Here is a 23,904-nt window from a genome sequence, read left to right on the forward strand (position 1 = left end):
TGTATACTTCGAGAACCCCCCCCCCCCCCCGCCTCATGCTCCATGTGTCCTCATGCTCGTTCCCAGTGACTCTCTTCTTCCTGCTCCGCTCGGGACGGGGGGAAGAGAGACCCTGGGAACGAAGACCTTCCTCTTCCTCTTCTCGCAACGCCCTTATACGTTACACGTCTTACTAATACTAACAACCAATTTCATCCATCGTTCGAGTTTAAGCAAAAAGAAAAAGTCTTTGAACTTTTTTCTGTCCATAATTCGTTAAAGGTATGCGCAAATCTTAACCCACATAAACAAAAAAATTTCATTTCTGATTTACAATTGACAATTTTTTATTTTCAATTTCCCATTTTCAGTTTTCCCATTTCAAATCCCTACTCCCCATTTCTCCTTTTAGTAACATCCCATTTGTCGCGACGCAGTGTTTTCAAAACCTGTGTTTCACGTGCAGAAACACACAGGCGAAGCTGTCAAAGCTTGACATGTTCACGCTTCAAATGAAATTCATAGTACAGTTGAAAAAAGCGTCGACGGTTTACGCGTGAAAAAACGCGGAAAAAAGTTGGCCGTTCACGGTAACTCGGAAATGGCAGTTTCTTTCTTTAAGATCTAAATTTAAATATAAACCCATTTGTTTAGATCCGTGGAGTGGGGTCATCTGTGATTTGGGGGCCTATTTCCGGGTGGAGGAACAGGTAGGCATAAATAGATTGTGCTCGGCAACTTTTGAGCAACTTTTAGCGTTTTGAGCAACTTTTTGTAGTACCAGCAACCTAGGGCAACTTTTGCCTTCCTTGGCAACTTTTGAGCAACAAATTGATATAAAACCGATCCAAACCATAAAAGGTCTTTTCATTTCGAAGGATTTTTATCTTTTGTTATTTTTGTTATTTTTTTATTTTTATTTATTTATTTATTTTTATTTTTTTGTCTATTATTGAAGTTATGTTAAGTTTAAGAGTATATTGATTATAAAAAAGTATTTATATTTCTCATATAACAATGGCTTTTTGGCCTCTTTTAATGATTGTAAGAATATTTAATGAAGATGTTTAAATTGCGACAAACAAACAAACACGTTTTGAGTATTTATCTAAAGCAAAACTAATCTATAGCAAGCAACTTTTCTAAATTTTGGTGGCAACTTTTTGATATTTGAGCAACTTTAGAGCAACTTTTGGGTATATTGTGAAGCAACTTTTCCTGAATTTACTAGCACAATCTATTCATGCCTAGGAACAGGAGGCTATACAGTATCTTGCCAAGGTGATTGCCTTCAAGAATTCAACTGAGTACCAGTCGCAAGGTTCGGAACCTGGGTCCAAGTGTGTAGAAAAAGTTTGGAAAGTGAAGGAACAAATGAATCATATGTCATTATAGTCAGATCTATGTACCTTAAAGGCGAAAATGCTGTTAATGTTTGAAAACAAAATTTTATTAAGGTCGGCACACATTGGGGGACTTGTCGCAGGGACTTGCTACGGGGACCAGTGTGTACTTGTATTTTGCATGGAAATTCTAGTCGTAGGGACCACATTTTTGGTCCCTGCGACTGGTCCCACTAAGGGGTACTCCCGCTTGTCCCCTAGTGTGTACTTAGCTTAAAACTGCTCAGTTTTGCTGGATTGTGTTCACGATCACTATGATGCCAGAGGATGCTTAGTAAAAAAACAAAAGGAGCTTTAATAAACGTTTTGAGCTAAAAATAGCACAAACTCATTGTCATCTCGAAATCGAAATTAGTTCCAACCTCATCGAGCAGAAACCTGCTCCCCATGATGTACCTTAGTGGTTATTTAAAAATAGGTACATTACGTCATATTTCTCCAAACGTTTTCTCGGAATAGTTCCGCATGCAAACGAGGCATTGGGAAATTCCCTTCAAAATAGAAAACGCTGCTGCTAAAAATGTCGCGATGTATGTCGTGTTTACAAGTTACTGTGCTGCAGAGAACATAGAATAGCTGTTTCCTTATCTGCAGTGCGGTATGGAAGAGCCCAAGAATAAATATATTCTACTTCACGATCGTGTGGGATACACAGTTGAGAGAAGTCTCTTGGCGCTTGGCCTTTCTAAGACGTCCACACCGACAAATGTACTGCGAGGCGAGTTATTGGAGGCTATTCCCGAAGCTGAACAACCTTCAGATTTAACAAGAATAGCCCTTGTTGGAATTGAACGTAAAGCGTTGCATCTTGAATGTCGTACGGAGGATTTAACTCGACTTCCAGACGAAGATGCAAACTTGCTTTTGGCAATTTCTTCCCTCGAATTGAGATATCAAACGTTTATCGACAGAAAACGTCTGGCATTTGGGCGACGACTTTTACTAGGAAATCAGGTTCTTGTTTCGGTGAAAGGAATTTCAAAGCATGTGCCTGGTGTCGTTTGGTACAAGGGTGAATTACCGTCTAACGCTGGAACTATGTTTGGAGTAGAATTGATTGTAAGTATAAAGCTCAACTTTTATCAACACCGTACGCCAAAGCTGTGCAGAGACTCGCTGGTTTACTTTCTTTATCTTGTTAACATATAAGCTTAACTTGGCTTTATGTATTTAGTTTGTAAAATGTTGGTTTCGTTATTTGGCCAGCTCCGTGAACAAGCAAAATGAACCAAAATCTCTTCTTTGATTGGTTACTTTGTAAGTTCTGGTAAGGCCCAAATTCCCAGTTGGGGAAAAGGAAGTGATTGTGATGGTGATGATGGGGATAATGTTGATGATGAGCTATCTGAGTGGGTAAGATGGGGGGTTTATCTTTAACAAATGGTAAACATCACAGCGTGCACTATTGAGTTACAGATGCACACAGGAGGTTGCTAAGCACGAAAGATGCGTAAGACTCATCGCCTTGGGCGACTCTAGCTTCTTGAGTGCTTAGCAAACCTCCCAAGTGCATCTGTAACTCAATAGTGCACGCTGTGACGTTTACCATTTGTTTTATAGCACAACTTTTAGGAGATTTATTTAAGTTTCTTTGAGGTAAAAGTGCGTGCGTGTAGTGCTTGCGTAAACACTGACGAAAACCTAAAAGAAAAAAACAAACAAAACAAAGTTTTGGATTATTTCAAACTTGCATTATACCTCAAAGTCTTTCAGCATTATGGAGAAATGGTTTTTCTTATGTCAAGCTTTTCAAATTGACAGAAAAATCGAGAAAACAAGTAAAAACTCGTGAAGTAGTGACAATTTCTTGTGCCATGTCGCAACAGATCAGCGCTCGCGCTAAGGTTGAAGCATACGTCAGCGTGCACCCATGGGCAAATAGTAGACGCTAAATTAACCAATCAAAACGCGCGCTTTACTTTAGTTGTGCTATAATGCCTGGTCTGGATTGCCTGTCGTGTCCCACAAGGAGAGTCCTTTTTAGGCGATGACGTCAGTCTTTAACCCTTTGTCACGAGGTGGTTGGTAGAATCTGTACTTCAGTTGTGTGCAATCAACAGATCAATAGAATGGGACTGGGAATTAGATACAGGAATAAATGTTACGCGAACAGAGATCCAGTTAACAAGAAATCGCCGCCAAAAACATGAAGCAAAATACTCTTGGAAAGTCAAAAAACAAAATAAAAATAAAAGAGACGAATGTATTTGATGGTTCTATTGAATTCAGTGGACATACATGATCAGATCTCTACATTTTTAATTCAACGGGCCTGTGTGGTCAGTCTGTGTAAACAATATTACGAGACAGTGGTTGACCTTGCATGGTGCTCGTTAGAAGTATCGTATATTGGATGTCACGCTACAAGATAACACAACTTTTTGTTAAACAATCGTTCAACACAAGTATGTCAGCTACTTTTATTTACCGTAAAGTTCCGTGTATAAGCCGCACCCGTAGATAAGCCGCACCCCCGATTTGGAAGCTCAAATTTTGGAGAAAAAAAAATATACAGACAATAAAGTTTGAAGTTCAAGTGAAGTTCTTTTGGTAAACAAACAAGGGCAAACAAGCACGGCTTCAAAATACTGACACGGCGGTTGTTGCAATGTTTACTATAAATTAAGTCTCACGGAAGCAAAATTTCACTTGTTGTACCTCCTTTTTAGTTTGAGTTCACAATATCTTAAACTTGGATGCTCTCTTGATATCATTTTTTCGAGATTATCACTTCTAAACACTCCTGAAACACTTGAAATTCGTCCGAATCGTACGCGAATGATGAATGCTTAGTAGCCAAGCTTTGAAATGTAGAGAGGAGTCTGGGCATTAAAAACAAACATGGCGGCCCTTTCTTCGGAAGAAACCACGTTTTCAAGATTCTTGGAAACTGCTACCCGCAAAAGGATAAAAACTTCATGCAGAATAAGAGTTTGATAATTCAGCAGATGCATTTGCTGTGAAGGTCAATAAAAAAGTGAAGCGGTCGGCCATTTGCCTTGTGAGTACTTGCGTTTATCTTGGTGCTCTCTCACACGTGACGGAAAGCTGCGGAAAGACATGCTTCGAAATGACCGGCAGGCTTCACTGCGAACAGTTTTGCAGAGGAACCAAAAGGCAGTGAACAACAACAAAGTTTTCAGGTCGTTATATGTTTATTCAGTGACGTCTTGAGAAGTTTTTATATGAATATTAATTAGGCCTTTTAGAACTCCAACCAGAGATGTTTCCGTAGATAAGCTGCACCCCCGATTTTTAACTTGAATTTAGAGGAAATAGGTGCGGCTTATACATGGATCTTTACAGTATGTTAAATTTTTGACAAAATTTTAGCCAAATTTCAGGGGTCTCGTCTCGAATTTTTCTTTGACGCCTTCTCGGAGTCTCAATTTCTTTAACAAGGCTAAAAAGGTCTCAGACTCGCAGAAAAGATATCAGTCTAGCCGTCTTGCAAAGTCTCGCATTTACCATTTGACACCCCTTTGTGACTCCCTCCCCCCCCCACCCCCCTGAGTCGTACAGGCTGGTGGGTGTACACATTAAGATTTCAAGGGTGAAATGCTCATGAAAACACAATATCCGCACTTGTTGGTTGATGACCAGATGGTCAATAAATTAATGAGATAAAACTAATTTCACTTTAATTTATATTCATTAGAAGAACAGGGGACAAGGCACATCTGATGGGACTTTCAGAAACAAGAAGTACTTTAGCTGTCCACCAGACTCTGGTGTTTTTGTTGGACTTGATAAATTATCACCACCAGAAGACCCTGACTCAAAGTCTCCTCCTAAATCTCCAAAACGAGATGAAAATGCTCAGGCTAACTTCAAATCAAGACTAAAGGATACAGTTGTGCCATCTTTTCTGAAAGGGAAAAGTGAACAAAAGTTGCATCAGGATAGAACTGACAAAGTACTTAAAATATATCAAAGAGTTGTTGCTTTCATTGGGGATCATCCAGTAAGAGGAACTGTACGTTACATTGGTGAGGAAAAAGATCCCAGTGGAAAGACACATACAATTGTAGGGTTGGAAATGGTAGGTACAGTACACTGTATTCCACATTGAAATTTGTAAAATGTAAACTGCTTTCCTTATTTACGTTGCATCTGGTGAAACATCTTTTTTGGAAGAAAGCATCTCCTCAATCTTTAACTTTTTTAGAGGTTTTATTAAGAGCCAGGCACATAGCAAAATGATTGCTTGTGAACACCACTTTGCAAGGCTGTTTACAACATCTGAACCAACTTTAATTTTCCCCTGCTCCAAACCTGAATGAATGCCCTGTTTGAGTCTGAAAAATATAAACAAATACACATACATTGTACATGGAACATAACACGTTTGAACCATTTTCTGTGACACAAATCAACAGTGCTTGTTTGGACATCATAGCCCTACTATATCTCCACTATCAGTTTCTTGATATTTGACCCAGCTGAAAGCAATTTTTGGCATTGTACATCAAATCAAATCAAATCAAATTTTATTTATACACGTGACACTTGTGTGACACGTGTGTGACAAAGTCTGATATTGAAGTTACAGCATGTTCATAATGAATACAATGAAGATTCGATCAAGTAAGGAAAAATATTGTCATTTGTTTATTTTTTTTCCCTGCAAGAAAAACCAGTGACTCCAAATTGCAAAATGTTATCTTTGTGCCATGTGGTAAGTGGAATTGACTGCATTTTTTTAAACTTTATCTAGGATGAAAGAGTTGGGAGTGGAACTGGAAAACGGAATGGACAAACACTCTTTGCTTGTAAGAGAGATTTTGCAGGGTTTGTTGATTTAGAAACTGTTATACCAGAGGAGGACTTTGATGAGAACCCTACAGAGGAAAACCCAACAGGAAAGAAAGCATTTGGCAAAGAAGTCCTTGTTCAAGAACAAATTCGAAGTGATGAATTCCATCCAAAGTCAATGAGTTATGGCTATAGAACACCGGGTAAGGCTTCATTCACCAGCTGTTCATGACTGGTATCATTTGTCCAGATTGCAGTACTGCACCACTGCAGTGTCTTTCAAAAGTAATTCAGCCTGTGCCGTCACTTTCTCATTTTAAAGCTGTTGCAAATTCAGATTTACCCGTAGTACCCATTGGCAACATAACAGGATTGTAAGGTAAAGCCCGCTGTTGAGCCAAGTGGCTCATCAGGCCAGAGCTTATCCCAGTTTCTGTAGCATTAAGGAGGCTTGAAAAAGTTTCCTACTTTCAGTAACATGACTAAATAAGAGATCTTTTATCTGACGTAATAAAAGATTGAAAACTAGTGCAACGAATCATACAGACAACTTACAATGAGACGATTACAATGGCCGCAATGGTACAACTCTGAGAAAAGACCCCCAAAACAGCTTTTTTGCAAATTATCACGAATTATCACTATTATTTTTCTCCTGTTTTAGAAAGCAACACTAATTATCTTTTATTTTTGACGATATGAGAAAAATCTATCTAGTGGAAAACGGCTTGATCTTTTCAGTAAAGAAAAAATTGCACTAGATAATTTTATCTTAATCTTTTGTAATAGATAATTATTAAGGTATACCGACAAGTTCTTGTATGCAAAAAATCAGGATAGATCACCAAGCAAACTTTTGAGAAAAGGGGGATTGTTTTTTTTTAATTATTTTAATTATTTTCAGTTCACGTGCTTTTACGCAGCATTCTCATTTCCTTGAGCTGCATGCACTGTAGCCTGTGTACAGCCATCCCGCTCCGCTCAAAAAAACCGTGGAGGGGACGTCTGTGTTATGGCGTTCTTAATTGTGCTCCAGTATCCTTATTGATTTAAATTTCACATAAATTATTATATCGGATATCCGGATGACCAGATTTGAAACATGTGGTTCCAAATATAACACAACAAACAAGGGAGATAAAACATCATCGAGCTCAAAGACGAAGCGCTAGATCAATAAAATGCAAGAAGCATAATGTTTACAACACAAAATCTCTTCAACCAACCTTCTTCGTTCTCCAAGTAAAGCTACAACAGTTTTCGGAGAAGCCAGTCAAAGATATTAAAATGTGTCATTCTTACAATACATTGTGCAACAGTATTAGTTAAAGGCTGAATCACAATTATTAAATCCAAGTAGTCATTCGCCTTCACGGATAAATTTCAGAGCTTGTACTTCCAAACCAAACATTCTAAATTGAAATGAGCCAAAACAAACTGCACTAAATTACAGAGGTTTCAAACTACAGCACAGAAATTTTCTAGACCACGGTCTTCACCAAACTATGGCTCTTTCCAGCTTGTCCTGGCTTTAAATAATACTGCATATTGTGCCCTTCAGAAACGAGTGAGACGCAAAAGGCTGTAAAGGTCAAATGTTCGCTGCACACTGAAATAATTTGGAATGCCACGAGCTATCGCCCGCATAAATTAAAGGCAATTACAACAGGCTTTTGAATGGTTTTTGTGTAAGGGCCAATCAGATCATTTCCCACACATTCCGGGAAAACTGCCCGCAGCGGAGCACGATTAAGAACACCATAACACAGACATCCCCTCTGCGATTTTTTTGAGCGGAGCGGGACGGCTGTACACAGGCTACATGTACTACTTTTCCAAAGAAAAATCAGTTGACATGTGGACTTACAGATGACAAGTGCAAGTCGCACGCGTGTGCAGCTGAAAACCCTTTTAAGCCTCCTTAAGTGGCTAGGACTATTTCTCACCCCTCCCCACAATGGAGCATGTGCTAGTCCATCGCAAGGTTACCTCCAGCACTAAATTTGCTGGTACCCATTTATAGACTTGGGTGGAGAGAAACCCTGCCTATGAGAGAACTCAACGCACATGGTTTCATCCATGATGGGTCATCTGGGTTCATCTGTGACACAGGTTCTGCATAGTGCTAGGATCGGCAATGCCGAAAGCATCATGTGTAATTATAAATAATGAAAGATGTAGCTTGTTTTACTTTTTTCATATTATGTACATGTATTTCCTAGCTGGGGAATCTGTAAAGAAAGCAAGAAGAACAAACTCATTTGACTCAGCTGATGTCATTAAAGCTGCTGGCGAATCCAGTCAAACTGATCCTTCAGCATTCATTGAACAACAACGTCAGATGTTGGAGGAGATGAAAAATGCAAAATCATCTCGTAACAGAGATAACAATGAAGATGTTGACATGCGAGATGAAGACAGAACAAGCCAAATAGACTTTCAAGATGATCATTTCAAAAACACCCCTCCCAACAGTAGCATTAGAGACAATGGACCAATCACAACGCAGCCTGGTCTCTCTAATGCAAAATTCAAAAGTCAAGAGACTGCAAGAAAGACATCATATCCTGATTATGTCCACATTGAGAAGGATGACTATGAACAGTTGATGGGTAAACATGAAGGCGGCAGACATGGTATGTCATGAAGTTAAGATACCTAGTTTACATGACTTGAGGGTGGATTTCAATTGAAAGGCACAGTCAGAGCTTAATTTTAATATATGCTGATGGTATTACTTTAATTTTTGGGTGTGGATGCTTTTTATCATTGATACCAAAGATAAGGATTTGTTTGTATCAGATTTGGGAGTTGGGGGTCTTGTTATTGGCTTTGTGCATTAGGTGGTGTGGGAGTGATGTGGAAACCTGTAAATGCAGAGAAGAGTCTGGGGGGATTTTTAAAAAAGGTTTGTTGTTGCAAATTGCCCTTATGTATTAGGGAGCAGGATAAAAAGAAAAAAAGGCATACCTGTAATAAGCTTTTAACATAACTACATTTTGACAGGAGATGCTAAGGGGTTAGCACGGAGTAATTTGCAGAATTCCGCAACACACTCAAACAGATGTAGTGATGAAGTAATGCACCTCCAGCAAGGTTTGGATGGAACTAAGAGACCATCATTAGTAACTGAAGTTGTTTCAGATTGTAGCCCAAGAACAAGTGACGAAATGGATGATGCGTCCAAAGAACCTTCAGTGCAGCAAGAAATTCAACCTACTATTTTACAATCAGAAGATTTAGCAGCTGGCAAAAAAACAGGTTTGTGTTCATGCACAGTTTATGAAAATAAATATTATTATGCTTTAAAGTGTATAAAATTTACTGTGCACTGTTTTAATTTTATGGCCAGGGCAGGGGTGTTTTAAGTTTGATGTATACTAGTCCAGGTTTAAAAGTTGATCAACTCAAGGTTTAAATTTCGCATAATTTATGCAGAAAATGTTTGAATTGCAAAATAAATATTTGTGGAGTCTGGGATTAGCCAAAGTCAAAACAAAAAACCACCCTGAAGAATTCAGACAAACATATCACTGGATTACCTTAACATGCTTTTGAGAACTGTATCAAAGTGTTTACTAAATATAACAAGAGACAGTAAACGTTTGGCTAAAAAAAGCAAAAGCATGCTCCTCCTTGTCTTTTTTTAGCAGTTAATCATTGAGCGAGCACAGCTTACAAGGTACTTAATTGATACTGAACATTTCATTAAGTAAGCAGCATCTCTGAGAAGTTTCACTCTTATTAGCTAATCAAATAAACCAAGTTCTCATCACTATTCTCCACATTTTTGTTATAATAATGGAAATCTTGCTTTTACAGTGTGACTACTCCAACCAAGGCCACCTGACAAAATTTTGTGCAAATTGATAAATGAAAATCTTGGATGTTAAAAATAGATTTCCAACAAATTATCAATCTAATCAAGCTGCACATTTCAGAAGCAATAAATTTAGGACCTTTTTTCATCGTTTTAACACTCAAACACTATTGGTAAATTTGCAAAGAATTAACTTGGTTGGAGTAGTTGAACTGTTAAGGTTGCTCAAAGTATTGGCCTTTTTCAGGGTTCCAGTTAAATTTTTTTCCCCAATGTGTCAACAGGAATGAATGAATGAATGCCTTTAATTTTAATGTTGTGTGATTTTTCATCCAGGTATTGAGAGTAATCAAATGGCAGTTGACATTCCTCATGGTCTGGAAGTGGGTTCCATGGTTGAGGTACCTATGGCAGAAGGCTTTCCCAGATATGGCGTCATTCGCTGGCTCGGAAATCTTCCACAGTTGAAGGATAAGCTGGTTGCAGGTCTGGAATTGGTAAGAATTGAAATAATTGTTAAGATAATGTTATACTGCTAGAATTGGAAAAATACATACCTACACCTTACATGTATTTCAGTCGGGGGAATAAGTTCCAGTTTTGGCAAATCTTAGACACTCACGTCACCCACGTCACTCGAAGTTTTTCCGAATTATTTCATCCAATCAAAAACTAGTGTGAAAGCTCACAAGTACTCCGAAAGCAATCGCGCCTACAAATACGTCATGTTGCTTAGCAATTCCTGGGGTGAAAAATGCAGGCTTAGTCACTTCTCGGAGAAATGATGTTGCCATCTACTGGCACTTGTTCCCTGACTGAGTTGATAGTTTAACATAGTTATAATACGCATGGATATATTTTCCCCATCAAGTTTGGGTCGTTTAGTCCGGCCATTTTGTTGCTTCGCTTTCCATCTGTATTTTTGCCCTGTTCTCTACAGTGTAATAACGTGTCATACTTTGTGCATTTTCTTGGCCTAATATGGTAAAATAGTGCAATAGTGGCATAATAAATACATCTTATTGGCAAAGTGTGAGGGTCATATTGAGAAAACATCAGCCCTAAGTCTTGACAGTGCAGATTAAGTGCATTGTGAACCATACAAGAAAGACCAAGGGCCGATAATCTCTTAAAAGGTCCCGAGTAGGATTGGCTAATAGCAGATTTTATATGTTCAGTAGTTAAGAGCTGTGGAAATTTTATGCTTTTCAATACTTAAAAAAAAATGGACTGGCAATAAAGCCTTCTGATTGGCCGATTTAAGTTATTGGCCCTCTTGGTTGCCTTTGATAATCATGTAAAAACAGTTATAAAAATTGCAGTTTTGTTTCTTATTTTAAAGGAAGAGGAACAGTCTGCATGCTCAGATGGGGTATTTAATGGAGACAGATATTTCACCTGCCCTGCAGGAAGAGGTTTCTTTACTTTACTGGAGCACTGCCGGCAAGATTCGCGCTTTGCTCCCAACACACCAAACAGCGACACAAGTTTTAATGCTGACAAAGGTAACAGCTTTACTTTAGACAATTAACACTCCAGGAAATTAATGCAAATGTCAAACATTTGTGTTAATTTATGTTACATTTATCAGTTATGGATGGTTAATTTCAGTTTCTAGTTAATGTCCATGATACTAGTTTCTATTCTTTAAAACCAAAATTCTGGAATTTCCTCTTTTTAAGGCTATGACAAACAGGAAAACATTGTTACAGATTCATTTTTGCTTCTGATGTTTCTTGAGTGAGCAAACAAGTGGGACCACCTGACAAAACAAATTTAATATTTTTTTCCATGCTGTGCAAACCGGGAAACATTTGCTACCAACACAAAGTGTTTTTGAAAAAAATCAGAAATATTTTAATTTGTGTCTCCAACACACAAATATTGTGTTGGCAACAAATGTTGCATGCAGGCAAACAAAGAAACATTTATGTCCACAAAAGTTTGTCCTTGTTTTCCACAGCAGTAGGTTGGTTTATTTAAATCTTTAAATCCAAGTCTTTCATTTGCAATTATCAAGAAAAATTACATGCATTTTCTCATTTGCAATGGTTTCCTCTATTTTGAACTGTTCTGCTTTTCCATTCATGTTTATTTAAGTGCTAATATAAAATACACAATTACTAATAAGGTATGGTATATTTACATGTGTGATGTGAAGGTCATGTAAAAGTTGGGTCGTATTTAGTAATTTGCTGTATAAGATTATTAACAGTTTTGCTTGCTTGCATGATTTCAGCGTTTGGAAGTTTACCTTCTCCTGATTACAAAGGTATAACAGCGCCACCTAAAACCCTTGATGACAAACAGTGTGGCACTATGCGTGGTCTTCAAGGCCACCATAACTCATGTTACCTTGATGCCACTCTTTATGCCATGTTTTCATTCTCAAGCGTGTTTGATACTCTGTTGCATCGTCTGAGGAGAAATAATGATTTGGAGGAATATGATAAAGTACAGACTGTGCTGAGAGAATGGATTGTAAATCCTTTGCGAGTGTAAGTAAAAAAAACATAAAAAAAAAATAACAAAGAAGGAGGTAGGTAGAATGGAAAGAGGGGGGAGGCAGGGAGCGAGGAAGAGAGGAAGGAAAAAAGGAAAGAAGGGAGGCATGAAGGAAGAAAGGAAGGGTGGGAGAGAGAGAGAAAGGAAGGTGAAGGAAGGGAGGGAGAGAAGAAGGAAGGTGAAGCAAGGGAGTAAGGAAGGGAGGGAGGGAGGGAGGAAGGTGAAGAAAGGGAGGAAGGGAGGGAGGGAGGGAGGGAGGAAAGGAGAAAGGTGAAACAAGGGAGTAAGGAAGGGACGGTGGGAGGGAGGAAGGTGAAGAAAGGGAGTAAGGAAGGGAGGGAGGGAGGGAGGGAGGTGAAGAAAGGGAGGAAGGAAGGAAGGAAGGAAGGGAGGGAGGGAGGGAGGGAGGAAAGGAGAAAGGTGAAACAAGGGAGTAAGGAAGGGAGGGTGGGAGGGAGGAAGGTGAAGGAAGGGAGGGAGGGAGGGAGGAAGGTGAAGAAAGGGTGGAAGGAAGGAAGGAAGGAAGGAAGGAAGGAAGGAAGGAAGGAAGGAAGGGAGGGAGGAAGGGGGGAAAGGAGAAAGGTGAAACAAGGGAGTAAGGAAGGGAGGGTGGGAGGGAGAGAGGAAGGAAGGAAGGAAGGAAGGGAGGAAGGAACGAAGAAAGGAAGGGATGGATGGAGGGAGGGAGGGAAGGAGGGAAGGAGAGGGGAGGGAGGGGTGGAGAGAGGGATGGATAAAGTAAGGGAGGGAGGGAGGGATGCTAAAAGTAATGAGGATGTAAATCCACGCAAATTATACTGCCCATTGTAAGTATCTTAGGCCCCGTTTACACGGGTCCGAACAAATTTTTGCATGGACGAATTTTGTTCCTGGACCGCCTGTTTACATGGATCCGTGCAAATTCTGTTACAGATTGCAGTGGTGTTTACACGGATCCGTGCAAATTTTAGACCAGTCGCGGCATTTGAATGGCTTTTTTACGTCTCTGTTGTGATTGGTTATCGCTAATGTTTTAAGCCAATCATGTTGCAGCTGATGCAGTACGCGACAAATCAAACATGGCAGCAGACAAAAACTTTGGCTTTGGCTTTCTGGCCCGTGACTTTTTCCTCGGTTGGTTTTTTCGTAAGCTGTACATGCTCACAATTCAAACGTGTAAGATGCCTCGATCGATGAAGAAGATCGGAAACAAAAGCCATTTACAGCAACGTGTACTGCAAAAGCCCGCCTAATCCGGCCAAAATAGCGATGCATGCTGCTGCCGCTCGTCTCCTCGTATCTGCATTTGTTTCTTTTGTCTTAAATTTAACAAAATGGAACAAAATGTTTCATTTTCGATAGGCAACCAGGCAAAACATAACTAGATTCCAGGCCTTAACAACGCTATCTGAGCAAAAAGTTGCACGGTTCGGGTGTTTACACGAGTCCGTACGAAATATGGAACCGTGCCGGTCAAAAAGTTGACCTGCTTTTTTCAGGTCCCAAACTTGCACACTTAGGCCCCGTTTACACGGGTCCGGACAAATTTTTGCACGGACGAATTTTGTACCTGGACCGCCTGTTTACATGGATCCGTGCAAATTTTGTTACAGATTGCAGTGGTGTTTACACGGAACCGTGCAAATTTTAGACCAGTCGCGACATTTGCATTTGAATGGCTTTTTTACGTCTCTGTTGTGATTGGTTATCGCTAATGTTTTAAGCCAATCATGTTGCAGCTAATGCAGCACGCGGCAAATCAAACATGGCGGCAGAAGCGGCAGAGAAGAACTTTGCGTGGTCTGATGAAGAAATTAATTTTTTGCTTAATGTAGTTATAGACTACATTAAGCAACAAGAAAAGCAGGGGAAGGAGTTGATTGGGAAACGGTCAGGAGCAAGTACGAAGACGTAACCAAAATGTTTTTGGAAAAGTACCCTCATAACGACAAGGAGAAATTCCCCCGACGTACTGATGCGTCAGGAAGCTTCAACAAAGACCGAATCCAAAACAAACTAAAACGGATCAAGTTAAACTTCAAATTTTTAAATTTTTAAAACAAAATGTAACAAAATAGGGGCATAATGCAACATTTTTGCTAAGCAACTAGGCAAAATATAACTAGATTCCAGGCCTAAACCGCGCTATCTGTGCAAAAAGTTGCACGGTTCGGGTGTTTACACGAGTCCGTACGAAATATGGAACCGTGCCGGTCAAAAATTTGACCTGCTTTTTTCAGGTCCCAAACTTGCACACTTAGCCGTTCAAAAATTCGTCCAGTTCCGCCGGTCCCGTGTAAACGCAAGGTGGAACCGTGCAAGTTTTTGTCCGTGCAAAAATTTGTCCGGACCCGTGTAAACGGGGCCTTAGCCGTTCAAAAATTCGTCCAGTTCCGCCGGTCCCGTGTAAACGCAAGGTGGAACCGTGCAAGTTTTTGTCCGTGCAAAAATTTGTCCGGACCCGTGTAAACGGGGCCTTAGTTTTCCCACCAGGACCACCGGTAATGACTTAAAGCCCAACACGGTATCATAGTAAAGGCACAACTTCTCTCCTAATTTTATTTCTGAAAAATATTATATCACTGGTTGAAATGGCCTGATTATGGACCTCAGTTGGATTCCTTATCGGGAACTACAAAACAATTATCATTACAAGAACTTTTTTTCCTGCTTGTTTTGTTGTAGGTATGGGTTTGTACGTGCAGACCGTGTCCTTGTGCTGAGAGAACTATTAGACAAACTCAGTTCAACAGCAGGGCTTGTGAATGAGGAAAAAGGTGCTTTACAAACGTTTAATATTGTCAATTGAAGATTAAATGAAGCTATGGTTTTGTCATTTAGATCAATAGAAGATATTTTTTGCTAACTGAAAGTTTCATAGCGAGTATTGGCACAACTTAATAGAAGACTAAACTCAGCCGTGACACAGTTCATGTTGTAATGTTTTTTGTGTGTGTTACGTCACAGACCCAGAGGAGTTCTTAAACTCTCTGCTACAGCAAGTCTTGAAGGCCGATCCATTCCTTCACTTGAAGTAAGATATTATCGTCTACAGTGTATTAGTCCTTGAATTAAGTGTTTGTTTATATCTATGCAGCCTTAAAGGAACATTGTCACGGAATATCACTTTAAAAATTTAAGGGCTAAAGACGTATAGAAATCTACAAATAGTGGTCCAGTTTTGTTTAAAGTTATAATATTATGCCAGTGTACTGAAGCTATAAATTAGTGATATTTATGTGATGCCATCAGGAACTTTAGATCTCAACTTGAAAAAGTCAGCCTGATGTTTTCAAGAACTACCCTTGTGGACTGGAAAACAACTAAAAAACTTACAACGGCTCCCTACACGCCTTAGATATTTAAGTTTCCTCTTGTAAAATTTAACATCACATGACTATGACTCTGTAATAGAGCCGAAATATTGTATTAAATCAAATTTTCTTGTAATAAACCAAAACTTGGTTTTTACAATGATTAAGCTTCTCGGCGTTGCCTTCTTTATGTTATGGCTCCCATCTTCTTCAACACAATTTGCTTTATATCTTCACCCTGAGGTTCTGGATGCATTTCGTGTACGAGAAAGAGAACCAATTTTAGCACTTTAAACTGAAAACAGAAAAATTCCCGTCGATGAGAGGTGCGGTGACCAATTCCACAGATTCAGGGTTTGAGTATTGCCATTGTCCTTGTGTTGAGTTTTTTTTAGCAAGATATTTCACTCTCACAGTTCTCCTCTCCACCAAAGGGGTACAGATGGTTAGCAGTGACCTGCTGGGGAAAACTCACAGAGTACTTGGGCTAGGCTGCATTGGACTAGAATGGTATCGTCCTCTAGGCCACCTTACCTACAGTGAATGCTTCGTGCTAGGCTACTGACCTCAACTTAGAAGAGACTTACTTACGTGGACCTTAGCTACCGTAGCTTAAATGATAATACGAACAAAAACAATTTTTTCAGCAGAATCACCTTTATCTATCTCCATGGCGTTCTTACTCACTAAAAAAATGGTTCCTGTCATTTTGCGAGTTGTGTTCTACAAATGCGAACATGAAATTTAACAGTGTTTTTTACTTTCTCAAAATCATGGAAAACATCAACTTTAGTTACTGTTTTAATCTTAATTCTATTTATCACCTAACCTATAGACAACGAGATGTACAGGAAAAGGACAGCGAAGGAGCATTCTTTTATCAAATCATAACAGAGAAAGACGAGACAGTGAAAATCGCCGAGGTTCAAAATCTATTGGAACAGTCTTTTATCTCTGCGGATTTAATACTCTCCGAGGTAGGAAGATTCATTTTAACAAAAGAAATTTATATCCAGCCTCTAGTTTTCTTGTTTGTGAAATACATTTGAAATAAGTGTACACTGTAGTGTGTGAGACAAATACGGTAGCGAATCTTTGACTTATACCCCAGTGTTGAAAGCCTTGAGGCACATTACCCTGTAGTGCAAGCGTAGTTTTGGACGAGCAAGTGCTTAATATTCCTTTTAGCGCGTTTTGACGGCTGATGTGAGTGGGAAAACGGAAGAGAGGAGTGCGAGTCAGGCTGAAAAACGAGTGACTCACGTTTTGTCAATGCGTGATTCAGGCTTAATGTTCTCCTAACTGTGATACATTTCCTCTTTTGTTGGTTGTGAGAATTGTTTACATCAATATTTAAGGAGAAATAAGATGTTAAGCTGGTTGCTTTGTGTCTTTTCAGGTTCCTTCGTGCTTAATTCTTCAGATGCCACGATTCGGCAGCAGATACAAGATGTACGACATGATTCTTCCCAATCTTGAGCTGGATGTGTCTCACATTGTGGAAAATGGTACATGTTTAAGATACACATAAAGCTTTGTTACGATACTTTACATTTTCTTCCAAATTAAAGACGAGATACGAACAACAATGTTAAAAAAATTGACTCATTTTTTTGACATTTCACCAATGAGCAAGTGTCAAAACCGCCTCACTTACTTGTATGCGCGTTAGAACCAGTAATACGAGTTTTATATTTTGTAACACGAGGTCGAGTTTTCAGGTGGAACATTTTTTGTCGAGCATCGAGTCTAGTCGAGATTAACACCTGTAAACGTTGTGTTATTAAATTCAATGTTATTGAGAAATACAAGTTAAACGATTATTACGTGATGTGGACTGCCAGGGTGGTAAATAATAATACACGTAGAGTGCTAGACCATCGATAGTTCACTCTTGACTAACAAACTTCCGATTCTGTTTTTCTTTTCTCTGTCAGTTCCTCGTGAATGCACCATGTGTGGCAGCGATGTAGCATTACATGAGTGCAAGAAGTGCTATCAAAAAGGACTGCTGGGTGACGGGCCTGGTATAGCGAGTTACTGTAAGGAATGTAACAAAAAGGTGCACTCGAATCCAAGACGCGCTGATCACAAGCCTCGTCCCATCCTGCTCCCCCGTGTGTACAGACAATACAGCAACGAAAAGGAGACGAGAAAAGAAGAAAAGAACGAACAGAGGCGGCTTGACATTGACAAACAGAAGATGGATCTGTTTGCTGTTGTTTGTATCGAGACCAGTCATTATGTGGCGTTTGTTAAGTGCGGTGTCGGAGCAGACGCGCCTTGGTGCTTTTTTGACAGTATGGCGGACAGGAAAGGTGAGTCCGTGGTTTCTTTGGAGTGGCTAGGTCACGACTATTTCTTGGTTGTCATCATTGATTTCGTGCCCCAGGTCTAACAGTCGATATAGTACCGTTAAAAGGTGGTAATAAGTTCTGCTCTGGGCTAAGGATGGGCCGATACTGGTTTTTCAAAACGATACGATATCGATACGATATTTGCCTTTTTTCTCGATATCGATCTCGATCTCGATATTATGACGTCATTTCCATCCTGATGTCATTGTTTTGTCACGTGACCATACAAAGGACAGACCTGGAATTATAAATGTTAGCCAAGAATGCTGATTTTGGTCTTTTTGTTTCACTGTTGCATCAGCAATGGGTGGACATAAAGTCAAGGCAAGAAAAATTCAATTATTGACAAGAACATCAATATTTCTTTGAGCAAAATTTTATTTTTCAACCGCAGGTGCTGACCAGAAGACCGCAGGCTCAGGTCACGTGTGCAGTATCGAAAGTGTATCGAAAGTGCGATATTTTTCGAAAATATCGATACTTTTCAAAATTGTCAAAATATCGATGTATCGAATATTTGGTATCGAGTATCGGCCCATCCTTACTCTGGGCTTATACAAATGCGAAAGGCGTTTTTTTTTTTTTTTTTTTGGGGGGGGGGGGGTTCTTTTTACTGGGGAAGTTTATATCTAGGTTGGGGAGGGGGGCGGGGGTGGTGCTTATAACCGACATAATAGTCCAGGAGCAAATGTCGCTGAAAAAAGTTCCGTGGGAATTTCGTGAAGATTTTTGCCGACCAGTGTAAAATGGTTGTGGAGGGCCTAAGGGACCTGATAAATGTTGTCGGCACTTTTGTAACCCGTGCAGACGGTTTCTATGGGGTGTTGAAATGTGCCCTGTGTGGCTCAGCATGAAAACGAGGCTGAAGTTCTAAATTGCTTCGCTCAAGTTCTACATTGGTTGAAATATTGCCATTTTTAGTATTTTAGGGCGAAATTTACCTAGTCCTTAAAATTATGAGATAAAATACTATAGCTTGCACTGTTTACGGTATACTGGTCACAGGACTTAACCCTATTCAGACCGGTTAAGAAGCCTTGAGATCTATAGAAAATTCTCCATGGTAACAGGGAAGTGAACAAGAACCCGCGATAGGATCGGATACCACTCTCAATCATATCAACCGTTGCATGAAGGTTGCAGGAGGACTTATTGGGATCACACTAAACCTAAGTCAAGACTAAAGTTTTTCATAAGGCAAAGCAAATGGCTGGGATGTCTTCACTGATGCAGCTTTTATTTCACAACGCGAAGACAGAGTTATTGATCGGTTGTTGACCACAATGCGGAACTTTGCTAACCCGTTTAAAGAAAAGAGTAAAGAACTTTACAATTGTAGTAACCAAAGTGGTCATGATCATGCCTGAAGCAACGAAGAGTGATATTGCCATAAAAGTGAGAGAGATAGGGCACTTTGTAAGATCTTTGCTAAAGACAGAATTCACTCGAACATAGTGAACCGCTGGTCCCAGAACAAATAAACGCAAACTTCTTTTTTGGAAGGACAGCGGAAAGGTACTCAAAGTATCTTGCAATGATAAAGAGGTCGAGTTTCAAGACTAACGATAGTATGCAAGAGCCAGACCTGAGGTTGATGTCAAGGCAGCGATAGGGCAATCTAAGTTTTCTGTGGTACCGAAATCCATGTTTGCACCCGACGGCATGATGCTCCATTGTTCCGCAAAGAGCTCGTTAATGAGAATTCTTTACAAGCAAGGGGGTGAATCGCAGCAGAGAACGAACACGGCTACTCAGAATAACGTAGATGACATAATAAATGTGGACGCGGATCCTTAACTGCAGCTACGAGTCCCTGCTGTTGAAGCTATGGCAGAACTGCAGTACCTTGATAGGTCATGATCAGACTGTTCATAGTCACTGGCACTGGCCAGAACCACCGTGTAATTGAACTCGGGTCGATTGCTAGCGCTCTTGGCCGTGCTCCCGCTACTAGTAGCGGGAGCGAATGAGAGGCGGCTGTATTCGCAGGCTACACTCTGCTCCGTAGAGCTCATATAACTGGGAGTTTTTTTTCTAATGATCCTGCGGGCTGAAAAGCCTTCAGAGACACAGACAAGGGCGTAATTAATGCTTTGGGATGTCTTGGAACGACGCTGTATCTAGAATAGAAGACAGTGGCTCTGATAAAGCAGTATGTTTGCCAGACGTTTTAGCTCAGAACAAGCATCTCGAATGATAAAGACCTCATGTGGTAGATGTTCAAAAAGAATCAGGCTCAATCAAACAGGCTACCACCTACGCAGAGTGCACTTTATGAAGCAATTCTCCGTGCCCAATACCAGATCATTGCTTTTAACAACGACAGCGTATGCAGTCCTAGGTTGCCACAGCCAGATGGTTTGGGATGGAAAAAGAGGGAAGAGGAATGGACGACTGTAGCTATGCGTAGGAAGTTCACCCACAAACCTTGCTACAATCTGAGAGGGGGAATGGGAGAGTCTGTAGACATATTACATATATTGAAAAGACGGTTTTTCCTTGCGTCACTAGACCATGCAAAGCATTTTAATTTCGTCAAATTGCCCAACGCCGGGATATTCATTGATTCCTACTGACATAACTAGGAAACTGTATGGCGAGGGTACGGAAGGCACTATGGTTCCAGGTTCAATGAACCACAAGAAAATGCAGCCTCGATTGCATGGTCACGTAATCGAGACTATCCATATCAGTTAAGATATTCTTTTAGACATCTCAGACTATCGAAACTGCTAATAGTTATTCAAAAATACCAATAAATACCACATTTTTGTGAAGTTCATCATTCAGCCTCGTTTTCATGCTAAGCCAAATAGGCCATGTTTTTCAATTCCCCTCTGAAGGCCTTTGCACGGGTTACAAGATTGCCGACAACATTTATCGTGATCCTTAGGTCCCCCTTAACACTTCTAAACTAGTCGGCAAAAATCTTCATGAAATTCCCACGGGAATACCATTGCTCCCAGACTATAAGAAGTCTGTTTGGAAATGAGCTGGCATGAAACGACTGTTAAGCGAGTATTTCATACACATTATGCAAATGAGCTTACTTACTCGCATAAGCACGAAATATTCGAAGTCGCTGTGGCAAAGAAAGATAAAAAGTGCAAGGTATTTTTATATTTCTAAGCTTCCTAACACCTGTTTAGTAGGATTCAGTTGGAATTTAGAATGGTCTGGTCTGGACTCGTGAAATAAAGGCCGGCGAAGACACCATACTTTTGCATGTTTACAAAAAGCGATCTAACGGTTGCTGTTATTTAAATTTTCACGGACCCGTAAATCAAAATATATCAAAATTAACATGCGTTTCCAACCTTTGAAGAACCACTTAACTTAGGAATAATAAATATAATTTGGTGCGTTTGGTTGTTTTTGAGCGGCGAGCTCGTCAACTTATGAAATTTCTCGTTCTGGCCAAGCTCAAAATTAGGCCTTTTGCAGCCTTCACTGTCGATAGCTCTAAAAATATATATTTTAACGTATTTCCAAAAACTAAAGTCGTTGCATTTTCTTACAACCTAAGATAGTTCACTGGGCAAAGTTTGAGGGAAAACTATTTTCCGACCCGAAATGCGATGGACCGCTTTAAGGGAAACTGCCACTTAACACTCTTACATGCACATGCACTGATTGGCCCTTCTTGCTTTATATTTCCTCTATGGTTTATCTGAATTTTTTTATTGTGGCTAAGCTCTATTGAAACCCTTTTTCCTTTGTTTAACCTCTATTTGTTTAGGGGAGAGAAATGGTTACAACATTCCTGCAGTAACACCCTGTCCAGAAGCCCTGGAGTGGCTCTCCAAAGACACTGCGGAAATCTTGGCTGCAAAAGAGAGAGGCGAAATTCCTGAAAAAGTCCGCCGCCTTCTGGGAGATGGATATCTGTGCATGTACCAGAACCTGGACATGACCATGTACAAATAAATCACGTGAAATTCACGTGCACGGGCCAAGAAAGCCTTTATCACGTGCATCGCACGCTCATGCGCCGCAACCTAAAAAAAAAAAAATAAGCTGCACGTGCGTGGGGAGGCGGCAACTTCTTTACTGATCACGTGGACTGCACGTGCTACAGCCATAACGTAGATCACGGAAACACCACGTTTAGAGTCCAAGAGAAAGTCTTGAAATGAATGAATTTAGTCGCAACTTCGTTTGTGAATACGTCTTATGTATGATAACATAACTAACAGATTGCAGATGTTGCTTCAAATTTCCTTATATGTATATTTGTTAAACACGAGATAAATTCAAAATTTCAGAAAATTTATTAACTATAAAGGAACGAATGAGTATTATAAAACTTAAAAAACCAAGTGCTAGCTTTTTGTTATAAAGTTTAATAATTATATATTGAATACCATAGTTGTATTACTTTTGAGTAAGAAGTGTGAAATGATCAGTCTATCGTAATGTATAGCAGTTCCAAGTAAGCTGTAAATACCATTTTCTATTGATTTTGTTTGCCAAGGGCATGTTAGTTTGCGAACAGCGATCATTTATCGAGTAACTAAAAAAGACAATAATTGATTTAAAAGACTTCAAGAACGTACAAGGAACATGCTTGGGGTTGTAGTCTTGTAGGTTAGTTTTTTGTAAAATTTGAGTAAATCATTAGGTCTTTGTCATTTTCAGACCCACTTTAAAGGTTCCTTTGTTTTTGTCAATAAACAATTTGGTTTTCGATTACTTAGACATTAAACAGCGCAGTGTCATTCTCTCATTGGTTTATCATTCTCACTATACTGTGCCCCGAGTATTTCCTTCTCGTAATCATTCCCCCCCCCCCCCCCCCCCCCCCCCCCCCCCTTTCCACGCGTGTTGTTAAATTTAATTTATTTTTTTTATTTATTTTTCTCCCCCCCCCCCCCCCCTCCCTTCCCCGCCGGCCCGGGCCACGAGAAAAGCACCCGACAAAAACCTCTCGGTGCCCTTGTTAGGAGATTTCGCCCCACCCTCCTCCCCGCAGCAGGGGAACATATTCTCTCATGGTTTGCCGACTCGCAAAGCCTCGGGCCGATTCTCCATATCTTATGCATCTGGTCCATTTGGCTTTGTGTGTGGGTAGGCCTGGTGAGAATATATTAATTTTTTTCTTGTGCAAGAATTTTTTTTCGATATTAGCCCAACCCCGTTTCTAGCCGTGTGTGGAATTAAGTGAACGCACGCGTAACGCAGGGAAATCCGCTTGCGTATTTAATGTAAAATGATCGCAGAATGTAACGCAAGAAAAAGAAAGTACGAAACGACCAATAAGAAACGCACCTGAAATGCACCGAGATCGCATAGTGGAGCGCGTGGAAACCTTAGAAGGAACAGTGGGTTTTCCCGCGGTGTAACGCTGTAGGAAGCGGAGTGTGGAACTTGCAGATAAAACACGTATATACCCAAAAGACAACGAACCGGGAATCCATGGGGTGAACGCGCTCGACAACGCACGACTGATCGCAAAATGAAAGCATAAAGAAAATGCACGTGTGGGTAACGCAATGGAGAACCCAAGGACGACGCACGAGCAACGCAAGGGGGCTGAGGTGGAACGTCCAGGAAAGTATGGGAACGCACGGAGAAGACACGCGAGGAATGAATTGGAGAACGCATCAACCTCGATCCCAGGGTCTTGGGAGCGAGGAGAGAGACTCTGGAAACGAGGTTGATACTCCGCCATTCTCGCCCCCCAGAGCCGCTTCTCACTCTTAGCTGGCAAAGCCTGTACACGACAAGTGGCTCTCTCTACTGGGAACACATGATTTAATTGGCAAGACTTTCAAAGGAAATTCATATCTAGC

The 23,904-nt window shown here is 40.2% G+C and overlaps 1 protein-coding gene across 1 annotated transcript; it reads left to right on the plus strand.

Moving 5' to 3' along the window:
• The first annotated feature begins 1,874 nt into the window (after positions 1-1,874).
• On the plus strand, positions 1,875-22,835 carry LOC144651417 (ubiquitin carboxyl-terminal hydrolase CYLD-like). Its single transcript, XM_078511349.1, has 14 exons — positions 1,875-2,441; positions 5,041-5,424; positions 6,100-6,340; positions 8,360-8,773; positions 9,144-9,398; positions 10,294-10,454; positions 11,300-11,462; positions 12,197-12,455; positions 15,127-15,218; positions 15,409-15,475; positions 16,591-16,732; positions 17,155-17,263; positions 17,693-18,073; positions 21,852-22,835. The coding sequence occupies exons 1-14, from the start codon at positions 1,983-1,985 to the stop codon at positions 22,037-22,039; spliced, it is 3,315 nt and encodes a 1,104-aa protein (XP_078367475.1). The 5' UTR covers positions 1,875-1,982; the 3' UTR covers positions 22,040-22,835.
• Positions 22,836-23,904: the final 1,069 nt, after the last annotated feature.

The sequence above is a fragment of the Oculina patagonica genome, chromosome 4 (assembly GCF_052425735.1).
Source record: "Oculina patagonica isolate OP01 chromosome 4, crgOcupat, whole genome shotgun sequence".
NCBI lineage: Eukaryota > Metazoa > Cnidaria > Anthozoa > Scleractinia > Oculinidae > Oculina > Oculina patagonica.